The 10,840-nt window shown below is 35.6% G+C and overlaps 4 protein-coding genes across 6 annotated transcripts; 2 read left to right on the forward strand and 2 right to left on the reverse strand.

Annotated features, from left to right (window-relative positions):
* Positions 1-681: 681 nt before the first annotated feature.
* LOC128896561 (alpha-ketoglutarate-dependent dioxygenase alkB homolog 7, mitochondrial) lies at positions 682-2,491 on the reverse strand. The gene is made up of 5 exons (XM_054159927.1): positions 2,102-2,491; positions 1,609-1,922; positions 1,378-1,551; positions 1,187-1,314; positions 682-1,130 (listed from the first exon to the last, which is right to left on the reverse strand). The coding sequence occupies exons 2-5, from the start codon at positions 1,858-1,860 to the stop codon at positions 1,001-1,003; spliced, it is 684 nt and encodes a 227-aa protein (XP_054015902.1). The 5' UTR covers positions 1,861-1,922; positions 2,102-2,491; the 3' UTR covers positions 682-1,000.
* A 1,023-nt stretch (positions 2,492-3,514) lies between these two features.
* On the forward strand, positions 3,515-5,175 carry LOC128896562 (sugar transporter SWEET1). Of its 2 annotated transcripts, none has more exons than XM_054159929.1 (4): positions 3,515-3,877; positions 4,306-4,396; positions 4,468-4,750; positions 4,831-5,175. In XM_054159929.1, exons 2-4 carry the CDS (start codon positions 4,308-4,310, stop codon positions 5,044-5,046), a joined length of 588 nt encoding a protein of 195 aa, XP_054015904.1. In that variant the 5' UTR covers positions 3,515-3,877; positions 4,306-4,307; the 3' UTR covers positions 5,047-5,175. The 2 variants fall into 2 exon arrangements, with proteins under 2 accessions (XP_054015904.1, XP_054015903.1); XM_054159928.1 differs by having other exon boundaries at positions 3,516-3,877; positions 4,319-4,396.
* A 794-nt stretch (positions 5,176-5,969) lies between these two features.
* Positions 5,970-7,192, forward strand: LOC128896559 (DNA polymerase subunit gamma-2, mitochondrial). The gene is made up of 2 exons (XM_054159924.1): positions 5,970-6,644; positions 6,725-7,192. Exons 1-2 carry the CDS (start codon positions 6,105-6,107, stop codon positions 7,142-7,144), a joined length of 960 nt encoding a protein of 319 aa, XP_054015899.1. The 5' UTR covers positions 5,970-6,104; the 3' UTR covers positions 7,145-7,192.
* Positions 7,193-7,299: 107 nt separating this feature from the next.
* LOC128896560 (ER lumen protein-retaining receptor) lies at positions 7,300-8,670 on the reverse strand. Of its 2 annotated transcripts, XM_054159926.1 has the most exons (4): positions 8,525-8,670; positions 8,382-8,450; positions 8,081-8,270; positions 7,300-7,966 (listed from the first exon to the last, which is right to left on the reverse strand). In XM_054159926.1, the coding sequence occupies exons 1-4, from the start codon at positions 8,538-8,540 to the stop codon at positions 7,609-7,611; spliced, it is 633 nt and encodes a 210-aa protein (XP_054015901.1). In that variant the 5' UTR covers positions 8,541-8,670; the 3' UTR covers positions 7,300-7,608. The 2 variants fall into 2 exon arrangements, with proteins under 2 accessions (XP_054015901.1, XP_054015900.1); XM_054159925.1 differs by having other exon boundaries at positions 8,382-8,624.
* Between the last annotated feature and the right edge of the window lie 2,170 nt (positions 8,671-10,840).

A 10,840-nucleotide genomic window follows, 5' to 3' on the forward strand; every position in this document is an offset into this window, starting at 1 on the left:
TTTTTGAATTATTAACGAAAAACCACGGACCAATCACATCGCTCGAGCAGCGCGCGCTCAACCGCGATAGCTAGCCCGATTGCTGGCCCGAACGTCCTGTCTCGAGCCAGTCTATTGCGGCTGAGCGCGCGCCACTCGAGCGATGTGATTGGTCCGTGGTTTTTCGTTAATAATTCAAAAACCAAGCACGATACGACAATTTTGCAAAGGAAATTGTTGTTTAGAATCGTCTTGGCCCCTCATTTCCGATTCTTACACTAATTCTAGGACATCCTGTATGTACATTACAGTGGCTTCTTCGTCTTTGATGATGCATTACACTCTTCTTAGTAAATTTTTGGTTTTTGGAATTGTATTATACTCCCCTTGAGTGGTTAATCTAAAGATCTTTCTTTTTTATATATTTTTCTGTCTTATGAACTAAAAAAGTGAATCTTTCGATATTTCGATCATTGAAATCCTTTCATCCAATCGAGAATTATGATTTTTTAAAGTTTCAATCGAAAATTCCTTCCAAAATATTAAACTATTTTTGTCTTATCTTTCGGAATTTTTTTTTCTCGTAAATAACAAAAGTTAGACCTAAATGCATGTTATTTGACAAAATACGCTTCAATTTAACCGAATCCAAAAATTATTTTGATATAGAATTTCAGATCTTTAAAAATATATATATGCAAATTCTTAAGTAGAGTCATTTATTTTCACATAAATCTCGTGTAACTAAATTTCACAGAAAAATAGAATATGTATTCATACGTCTTTATCATGCAACGTAACTAATTGGAATAAACAAAGACATTCGTTAATTCTCAAAACACCCAAAAACACATATATTGTGCACACATCGCACAGCTGCACACGCACTATATATCATACACACATTATACAAATGCACAGCATACCTTAGAAAATAAATAATAATACATATAAATTGATATAATACTCTCGTTAACTTTATCATGTACAGTATAAATCTACAGAACAAACATACATATTTCTAACTATTACTATTCGGTTGGCATCTGCATATTATTGAGATACGTCTTGCTTTAGGTACATGTTGTCCTTCGAAGTAAGATTCTTCGTTCTTCAAGATCTCATGATTATAATCATACCTTGCTACGCCACTGTAAGATGCCCATCTTTAGTAAAAATATATTTTTATAAATGAATGTTATCATACCTCATTACATATAAAGATCTCCTTGGTAATAGAAAATCATGTTTGGTTGTTGTTTCCTTTCCAACCATTGTAAGTCTCATTACACTGTCGCTCAATAGACTTAAACCAGCGATGATGTCTCCGCAGAACTGTAAGAATAGAAGGAAAGGAAGTCGTGCCTTGAATATGAAGCTAACACACCAGATACGTACCCTAATACTATCGACGTGTGGTTTTATCCATCCCTCGGGTGCTAGGTCCAGAATGTGTATCAAGGTAAGTTGACTCGTATCTTTAGGAAATGCTTTCTCACGAATTTTGTTTATAATCTTTACGTTATTTTCGTTCCATTGCTTTCGCTCTGTCTCTCTATAAGCATGTATCGCCTAGAATCAAATAAAACTAATAGGTAGTGCGATTACAACCAGTTATGTTTTACTCACATCGTCCCAATGGGATTGTTCGTATCGAAGTCTCTTCATATAAGGATCAACTTCTTCGATCAAAGAATTTTCCTCTTGGACGCTGACAAAATTTGGTATAACTTGCATGGTATTATAGAGTTCTTCTCTCCAATTCTCTGCATTTATGTCGATATCGGTATAGGCGACAGGCGATCGCGAATAATGCTTTAAATTGACGCGATTTAAAGTTTTAGACACAAAGTTTGTCAATGTACAAAGCTTGGTCGTCATCTTCCCCGATGTTTTGTCGATGAAGGTTAGCAACGGAGATGTTCATTAAAAACTTGCTAAATCTAAAATTATACGCGATCGATGACGATAGGGAAACGTAATCACTTTATAATACGAATAATGAATATATATAGAATTTGTTTGAAGGAAACTGATAGAAAAATAAACGAGCTCAAAGAACTGTTGTGTGAGTAAAGTGTATGATTTTAATGATTTTAATGGTTCTAATCAGTTAGATTACATTTGAAAGTTTCTCCAGAGGATGGTGAAAAATAATCGGTATTGATAATTAACGACACACGTTGATGAAATTTTTATGATAAGTATGGATTAAGATAAAGTATGAGGTGCCTCGTACCAACGTTGACGTTGGTATAATAATTAACAATAATGCTCTCAATAATGAACATTTTGGATTCAAACTTTTTTTCGTTATACATCTCATGTAACTCTACGAAAAAGATATAGAAAGTTTTTCTCTAAAGTGAAAACCTGATTTTTTAAAAATGAAAGAATGATCTAGGGGGTTAGGTTAGTTCGATTTCGATCAAAATCAAGATCTAAAATTGTCTATAAAAATTATTTTTGCTTCCTATGTCTAAATGAACCATATTTTGTCAAATAGCATATAGGCGTAACTTCTATTATTTACGAGTAACAAATTCCGAAAGAAAAGAAGATAAATGATTTACGAATTCAGTGAGAATTTCCGATTAATAGTTGAAAAAAATCATCACTCTTGATTAAGCAAACGGATTTCAATGATCGAATCGGGAAACTGCGTGGCATTAGACAAAGAATTTTTTAAAAATATTGAACTATCGAAAGAGTCTGTTTTATAGTTCGTTTTTGTGGAAAAATACATAAGAAGCTGCCTAATTTTCAAATTTTCATAAATCTCCTAATAATGAACATTTTGGAATGAAACTTTTTTCCCTTGTAGATCTTATGGAACCCTACGAAAAACATTTAGAAAGTTTTTGTCTAAAGTGAAAACCCAATTTTCTAAAAATAAACGAACCATTTTTACAAGACTTCCCAAGAGTAAAAAATTATTTTTCACTTTTTCGATCGAAATCAAGCATTTTTCGTTAAGTGTCGTATAGCAATTACTTCTATTATTTACGAAAAAAAAGTTCTCAACAAAAGGAAGAAAAATGGTCGGCTTTTTTGGTCCGTTGAGTATATGGATTGTTCTTGAGTAGTACTAGGCCTTGACTAGTATACAGGGTGTCTCAGAAATGTTAGAGATTAGAATCCTTGAAAGAGGTGATTAGGGGAGTGATTTGAAACAACTTTTTCCTTAGCAAAAATATTGTCCGAGGCTTCGTTGAGGAATAATTAATAGCAACACTAACCAATCAGAGCGTGAAGCGGCTGCACCCTCCGACCAATCGGAGCGCGAGGCAGCCGCGCTTATAGGTTACTGCGGGCGCTCTACTGGCATACTCGCGCTCTGATTGGTCTGTGTTTTCCGTTAATATCTCCTCAACGAAGCCTCGAACAACATTTTCGCTAAGGAAAAAGTTGTTTCAAATCACCTCCTGAACCACCCCTTTCATGGACCTCCAACATCTTTGAGACACCCTGTAATTCTATTTTTCTTTGGGGCGACTAAAGGCGCCAGTTTTATGATCGTAATAGATACTTTACTGACTCTAAAACCAGTGCGCATGCGCAACTGGGAGCCAAGTCTGGCGTGGCAGCTAGCGCCTCGTACCAATTGCGCAGGAATTAAAATCGTGGATCGTCGATATCTTATCTGCTCTTAAACCTCACGACGCAACTTTGAATTACCACCGGCAGAGTTTTTATCGACCATTGGACCATGGTTTCATTTTCATCCTTCACAATAAAACTAGATCACACGACGTCAAGGTTACGAATCGAATTTACTGATGTTGATATGTCAGAAGAATGTGATATGAGCGTTTCAAATCATGGTCTCGACGGAGATCAAAGACTCGTTGGCTTTCACAGCATCAGTTTGCACGGTTCTGCAATTCTTAGCCGGCGTGTAAGTAGAAATGCGGGGCCAGATCTGTTACGTCTTTTCTCTATCGCAGTTTCAAATATTTACAACGTTTGTTTGCATTAAACGTGGCACACAGTATAGCCTTTCAACATAACATAGAATTGTTAGATGCAGAAGCTGAATAAAGTTTCAAGAAGTAACTCAACGATGGTAACAAACATTATAAAAAGCTTCTTTTCTCTATCGCAGTTTCAAATATTTACAACATTTGTTTGCATTAAACGTGGCACACAGTATAGCCTTTTAACATACCATAGAATTGTTGGATGCAGAAGCTGAATAAAGTTTCAAGATGTAACTCAAAGATGCTAACAAACATTGTAAAAGAATCTACAGTAGCAGAATTTTCCAGCAATTATTTTCATGCTTAGGCAGAATCGATTCTTTGACGTATAACTAGAGAGTTTTAGGAATGTGTTTTAGGCTGGTGTGCAGAAAGATCATTAAAAGCGGCACGACAGGAAGTAGCTCAGCCTTGGCATTTGTAACATGTTATACATCGTAAGTGTTTGAATAAATGACGAATTACATAATTCATAATTAGAGTTGTATTTATGTATAATATGTTGCAGATGCGTCTTATGGATGAGATACGGTACTCTCATTGGAGACCGGTTTATATTGGTAGTAAATGTCTTTGGAACGATTCTTCAAGCATCTTACATTTGCGTGTTCGTTTTATATAGCGTACAGAAATCAAAAACTGTGAAACAAGCAATTGCTGCGACTTTGTTTCTCGGAGCCGTGTACTTTTATAGTTTCTACGAGGAAGATCGAGCATTAGCAGCAAAGTATGTCGGGTTGCTCAGTTGTACGGTGACAGTATTGTTCTTCGCATCACCATTGATGATGCTGGTAAGTTTCGTCTTCGTTTCCAAACGAAGGTATCGGTAGTCAGCGATTCGAAGTGGATAATTGAACGCATTGTTTTCTAGGCGCACGTGATAAGGGTGAAGAGTACAGAGAGTTTACCATTTCCCATTATCGTGGCCTCTTTGATAGTTTCCTCTCAGTGGTTCACGTACGGTTGCCTTCTCAACGATCGTTTCATACAGATACCAAACTTTCTAGGCTGTGTGTTGTCCGCATTTCAGCTTTGTTTCTTTTTAATTTATCGAAGCGATCGGATCTCAGAGGCTCACTTAATATAACTTTATTCTTAAACTATTTCTACACAAGTGTAACACCGATGCATTTTTTCATGTACTCATGAACGTTATTTAAAATAAGATTACTTGTACTCACGAAAAGAAAAAAAATATATATATTTTTAGAAATAACATTCGAATTTGTTTCAATCAAATTTCTTCGCGGCAGAATATAGTTCTGAGTTTTGTCGCGACGCGACGAAATTCCCTAGCGAAATTCCCTAGAGGATAAAAACGAATCAATTCGTCGAGATCAATTTGTAAATAAATAATAAATGATATTTTCTTTTCATGAATTGAACGTTTCATCTTTTATAGAAATTATTTGTTTTACCAAATAGTACTTGGTTTTTTATTCATATTAAAAATAGTAGCTTACATAGATAAGGAAAAGGGGATATAATGTAAGGGAAGGGGACAAATGTGAAAACCATGAAGACTGTATATCAGAACATGTGAGCATTTAAAGAGCGAACGTATCATCACACTAAATTACATTTCACTGTAATTAAATAAAAAATCAGAAAGATTTATATCGTTAAACGTAAGACTTTTGTATTTATTTCAATAATAAACAAAACTGCATTAAGTGTAACAACATACGTGCACATAATCATTTAATGAATAATAATATTGTGTAAACCTCAAATGCAAATGGAATTTATTTTGTACACGTCTCGACTTAAGAACTCTATATATTTAACAAACTTCTCAAATGCAGTTCGTCGTTATTGTGCACTGAGTTGTAACGAAGAGCAAATGCACAACGTTAAATCTGTGAAAGATGGAACCATCAGTAAAATAGAGAGATTGTCTTCGCTCAACTTCCAAGGCGATCACAGTATATCTGTATTGAAAGCAGCGATTAGGTTTACGGAGGGTTTAAGAAATACCAAAATTGATAAAGACGTGGAACCTATGTACAGCCCGTTTGTAACGAATTCCACTTCTTTGAGAGATGATATCGTGGAGAGTAGCTTCGATAGGAATAAGATTATCCAGAACGCTGTCGTTTTAGAGGAAGAATACTTTGTAGCACCTTCGAGAACTATTTCGAAAGAATGAATATGAAACATGCGTTGGCAAAGCTCGGTGCAAATTTCGTTAGCCTCACGGAACAGAAATTTGCATACGGGCCTCAAGGTAGCATGGTTTTGAGGAATCTTGAAGAGCAGTGGTTCCTGCATTGTGTTACGATGTCTCGGTATAATATATTCTTATCAGAGAAAGTGAGCGATACTCTAAATTTTATTGTAAAAAGTTCGACGAGCGATGTACCTTTTGGACTAGCTGTAATAGAGAATTCCAAGAATTCTTGGAATCAAAGTGTAGCTATCGATAGTAAATGGAAACACCAAAGAATAGGTACGATAACTATTTTTAATAATGATATGGAATCCAAAGACTTGTATCATAAGCTACAAAAGGAACGTAGAATTTGGTGGCGTAAGCTAGCGCAACGTCCCTCTAGGTTTAAAGTTACAGAGCCGAAGAAAAAGAAGAACTTGGATACGGTGGACATTGAGGCACAGTTTCCTTTTGGAACTGTCGTTGTGGAGAAAATCACTTATCACACGGATATTCAGAAAATGTTTAGCGAGGTGCTTTGTTTTTCGTTTTCTTTGAATTTACATAAGTTTTAGAAATAAGAATCATTTATATGGAGTATTTTATTTTTCAGATCGATAATAAAAAAGATTTTACCAACGTACAAATGGTGGAACATACAGTATGTTTGGATTGGGGTTGCTTAGCACTACTCTGCGATGCTTACGACACAGACGAATCAGCCAGAATGCAGATACATTTCAAGCTAGCACCACACAAGGTCGCAATTTGTATAGAAGAGCGGAAGAATGATGTTGGAAATGATGATTTAAATCGCTTTGTACTTTACTTAAATAACATGCTAAGAACAAAAGGCCTGAACACTATATTAACCAGCCCGTGTGTCGTGGACACGTGTTTGGTTCCTTTCGTGGTTTTAGTTCACAGGACTAGTCTCGAAAATGGCATTATACGTATAACAAATAGGTCAACAACTCTCAGCGAAGCGATTCACATAACCGATTTGGCAAATTATATAATTAAGTATTGTTAAGACCAACGAACGACAATAAAGTTTTACGTGTCGAGTCTTTAAAATATATTTTCCAGTGGTGTTATTATTTCTCTTCATCGATAAAGGAATACAACAGATTTTCAGAAACAGGAAGTTTTGTTTCTGTTTCGTAGTTGAGATATATTATTCGCTAATTCGTCAAATATATTCAGCTACTTTATTTTATAATAGTATCTTCAAAAAATTTCACCTATTAAGGTATCGACAAGAACATTCCATTAAAAATAAATGTAACAGACTTAAATACGAAAGAAGTTTGCGCATGGATGTTGTAATGGTGAAAGTACAAGAAGATCGGAATGCTTTCGTACTTGATAAAATGTACACTTTATACACCAGCATTCCTCGACTGAATATTGCCAAAATTTATATAAACTAAATTGTAGTATGATGTCGCTCTGGGGAGCAAGTATCGTTCTTCAAATAATAATACTTCTAAACAGCTAAGCAGGTAGTTGCAGCTTCTTGCCTTTCAATACTTTGGTAATGTAGAGATAGAAAAAGTCACAGTAGAGAACTGTCTGCACTAAGCCAGCAACTATGGCGATTAAATCGTAGTGATCCTCTGCGTAGTAACGATACACCCAGTTTAATAAATAGAGCCCTCTGTACGATCCCAAAGCGAACAGGTAGTGGCTGGTGATGCTCTCCGCCTCTCCCGTTTTTGATACTAAAAACAATTGGGGCAATATTGCTACGGACTCCAAGTAGATGCTGAACGTCCATAAAATTTCCACGACTGTGAACTCGTGGTTGATTAGTAACGCCAGTACCAGCGTGGGGAGAACTAGAAACTCGATCCTGAAAGAGTAAACGAAAGTTAAAGAATTTAAATGTAAAATAGTACCCATACTCTATGGATTTTATTGCAGATGGAGAATGGAGAATTATTCGGTGTGAAAAGGAGGAACGCACCTGAACGTGTCGTGGTTGTGGTCGTAGGTGGCTTTGAATTTAGCGTACATCAGGAAAACAGTGGCGTAGGAGGTTGCGATGAAAATTACTTTCATAAATGTGTTGTACGCTGAGATGTAAGTTGTCACCAGGTCTAGATAGCGCATTGTGTAGACAATAGCGAATAGAATTTGTGATTTGCCACTGATACCTGCAAAATAGAACTCAGGAATGTAGATAAATTAGGTTTCGTGATGGTTAATGATTGTTTGAACTGTTATAGGTTGTTTTCTTGTGAATATGTAAATACGAGTATATATACCGGCACAGCTTCGAGTTTTCCATATTTTTAGGAGAAGGATGATAATCGCGAGAAGATGCGATAAGTCACCTAAGAGACGAAATATGTTCATATTTTCAGTTATTGAAAGGCAAAGTTTTATAAGAAAGTAAGACTTCACAGACCTAACTCGCAAAGCATACAAAATATGACGTGGCTCTGACTGCAACATCTGCAGATGGCCGACCGATCAGCCTCGTTTAATTTCGACCGCGTTCCGAACGTCTACAACGCGAAGTACGATGTTTTACGAATACTTTCGAATTTCATATTTTATTATCCGACGTTTTATTCGAGAAATATTTTTAAAAGAATTGGTATATATATATTACGTGATTAAATCACGTAATAATGATTCAGTAATTATATTAGGTATTCAAATTTCTGGTGTATTCGCAGAGTGATCTTAACATTAATTTTGTAGTAGATTATGATAGGGACAATTTTTATTTAAAAAATATTTTGTACAAAAATGTTGTACTTGTTTTTCTGAGAGTTACTACTTTATTGTATTTTATTCTATGTCTTGGACTTTCTTGGGTCCTCTAAGGTCTTTCTACATCCTCCTATTTATAGGATTGTATCAGTTAATGTTTTAAATTTATCATTTCAATGAATATTTCATTTATTGTAACGATATGAATTGAAGATTTAAATCGCGCGCGCATTTTAGGGCACAGTGGCGTCATCGGTGGCGAAACGACCAAGTTTTTAGTGAAAATAGTTCCCATTGTCGCCGCTAGATGAAGCAATTAAATGCGTCAGTATAGCACTTGAGACTATAATAAATTTATGTTCAGAATATAAGTGGTTTTATTTTCAAATTTTAATGATTACACGTTTGAACAACCAGAAAGTAATAAATTAATTAACAAAATCAATCATAAATTCAAAAAGATAAACGAAGCAAAAGACGGTAAAAGAGATCCTCTTCTGAATCGATAAAGAAGATTCCGCCAAAGTTCAGGTGATAATCCACTGCGGTGTCGATAAGGAAGTTACCATTATCAGGTATCGGCAACATCAGTGGCACCATCGGTGGTAGAACATCCAAGTTTGTAGAGGAAATAGTTCCCATTGTCGCTGCTAGATGGCACCACTGATGCTTTTAATGAATTATATCTTTTATTTGCCGTAAATGCATTATTAACACGATTCATTGCTTTATAACGCTACCCTATATTAGTTAATGTCTTAAATTTACCATTTCAATGAATACGATCATTTATTGTAACGATACAAATTTGAGACTCACTTAGCCCACTTCAAGCTCTCAATGGAAAAATATTCAATTAGCACACTAATGAATATATTATAAAAATTAAACAACAACTATTTCAGATCAGACAATCTACCAACCCTAACAAACAAATTGCTTTTGTGTGGATACCATCCCACCATGGCATAGAGGGAAATGAACTAGTAGACCAAGCAGCGAAGAAAGCCTCTATAGACTATCCAAACCCAAACAACCGCATTTCCTGCTCGGATCTATTTTACCATCTTGAATCAACAATGTGGACCAACTCAGAAAGAAGTTGGATCCATAAATCAGAGAACAAAGGCACACTCTACTTCAGGTTATATTATAAATCAACGAGAAAACCATGGTTCCACAATTGAAACCTTCCCAGGAGTGCAACGACTTGGATCTCCAGATACAGAAGCAATCACTACAATCTGGCTGCCTCCCTCTTGAGGGTGGGGATTACACAAAATAGCAACTGCAGCTGTGGACACGCTTTACAAGACCTGAACCACATCTTATGGCACTGCGCCCTCTTCAATCAACACAGAAGGAAGATGATAAAGGACCTAGAACAACTGGGATGGTTCCCACCATATGAAATTGAAGAATTCCTTCCTCGATATCAGCCCTCAGGTTTATCTCAAGATTCATTGCAGATAATAAACTGCAAATATAGCCTCTGCTATCTTTCTGTACATCAAACACTTTCTGAATTATAACAACACCAAAGTGCACATATTGTAGTAATCCAAACAATGCTTTAGACACATCTCTAATATGCATATACATAAACTACATTACATATTCTGTATAATCAAGTAAATATAAGAAGTCTTAAGTTCATATAGTTATTACTAGTAGTAAGTTCATATATTGTATAAGATTGTATATCACTTGACCAGGGCGTATGGATCTGAATTGGTTCGAAGCCTTTAATAAACAGAACAGAACAGTAGGCGCAGAGGTGCCCCTCTTTGATTCATCCAGAACTAAACCATTACACCGTCATATAAATAGACCAGTGACTCAAGAGGAATCCCTAGTCTCGACTTAAAAGATCAGGGACATGTTCAAAAGATTTTTCCTACTAAAAAGAAACACATGTAAATAAGCATTTTTCAATACAATTGATTCCTCTTTCAATCTCCATGGAAAATATGGAAATAAATTAAACGAGGAAGACGTTTTTTTA

This window comes from Hylaeus anthracinus, unplaced genomic scaffold, assembly GCF_026225885.1.
Source record: "Hylaeus anthracinus isolate JK02 unplaced genomic scaffold, UHH_iyHylAnth1.0_haploid 11535, whole genome shotgun sequence".
In the NCBI taxonomy this organism is placed as follows: domain Eukaryota; kingdom Metazoa; phylum Arthropoda; class Insecta; order Hymenoptera; family Colletidae; genus Hylaeus; species Hylaeus anthracinus.

Coding starts and splice junctions, on each gene's coding strand:
- LOC128896561 (XM_054159927.1), bottom strand. CDS start 1,860: ATGACGACCAAGCTTTGTACATTGACAAACTTTGTGTCTAAAACTTTA. Junction 1,552..1,608: donor AACAATCCCATTGGGACGAT/GTGAGTAAAACA, acceptor ATTTGATTCTAG/GCGATACATGCTTATAGAGA. Junction 1,315..1,377: donor CACACGTCGATAGTATTAGG/GTACGTATCTGG, acceptor CTATTCTTACAG/TTCTGCGGAGACATCATCGC.
- LOC128896560 (XM_054159925.1), bottom strand. CDS start 8,571: ATGTTGCAGTCAGAGCCACGTCATATTTTGTATGCTTTGCGAGTTAGG. Junction 8,271..8,381: donor GAAAACTCGAAGCTGTGCCG/GTATATATACTC, acceptor TCTATTTTGCAG/GTATCAGTGGCAAATCACAA. Junction 7,967..8,080: donor CACAACCACGACACGTTCAG/GTGCGTTCCTCC, acceptor TTACTCTTTCAG/GATCGAGTTTCTAGTTCTCC.
- LOC128896559 (XM_054159924.1), top strand. CDS start 6,105: ATGAATATGAAACATGCGTTGGCAAAGCTCGGTGCAAATTTCGTTAGC. Junction 6,645..6,724: donor TTCAGAAAATGTTTAGCGAG/GTGCTTTGTTTT, acceptor TTTATTTTTCAG/ATCGATAATAAAAAAGATTT.
- LOC128896562 (XM_054159928.1), top strand. CDS start 3,801: ATGGTCTCGACGGAGATCAAAGACTCGTTGGCTTTCACAGCATCAGTT. Junction 3,878..4,318: donor CTGCAATTCTTAGCCGGCGT/GTAAGTAGAAAT, acceptor AATGTGTTTTAG/GCTGGTGTGCAGAAAGATCA. Junction 4,397..4,467: donor TTTGTAACATGTTATACATC/GTAAGTGTTTGA, acceptor AATATGTTGCAG/ATGCGTCTTATGGATGAGAT.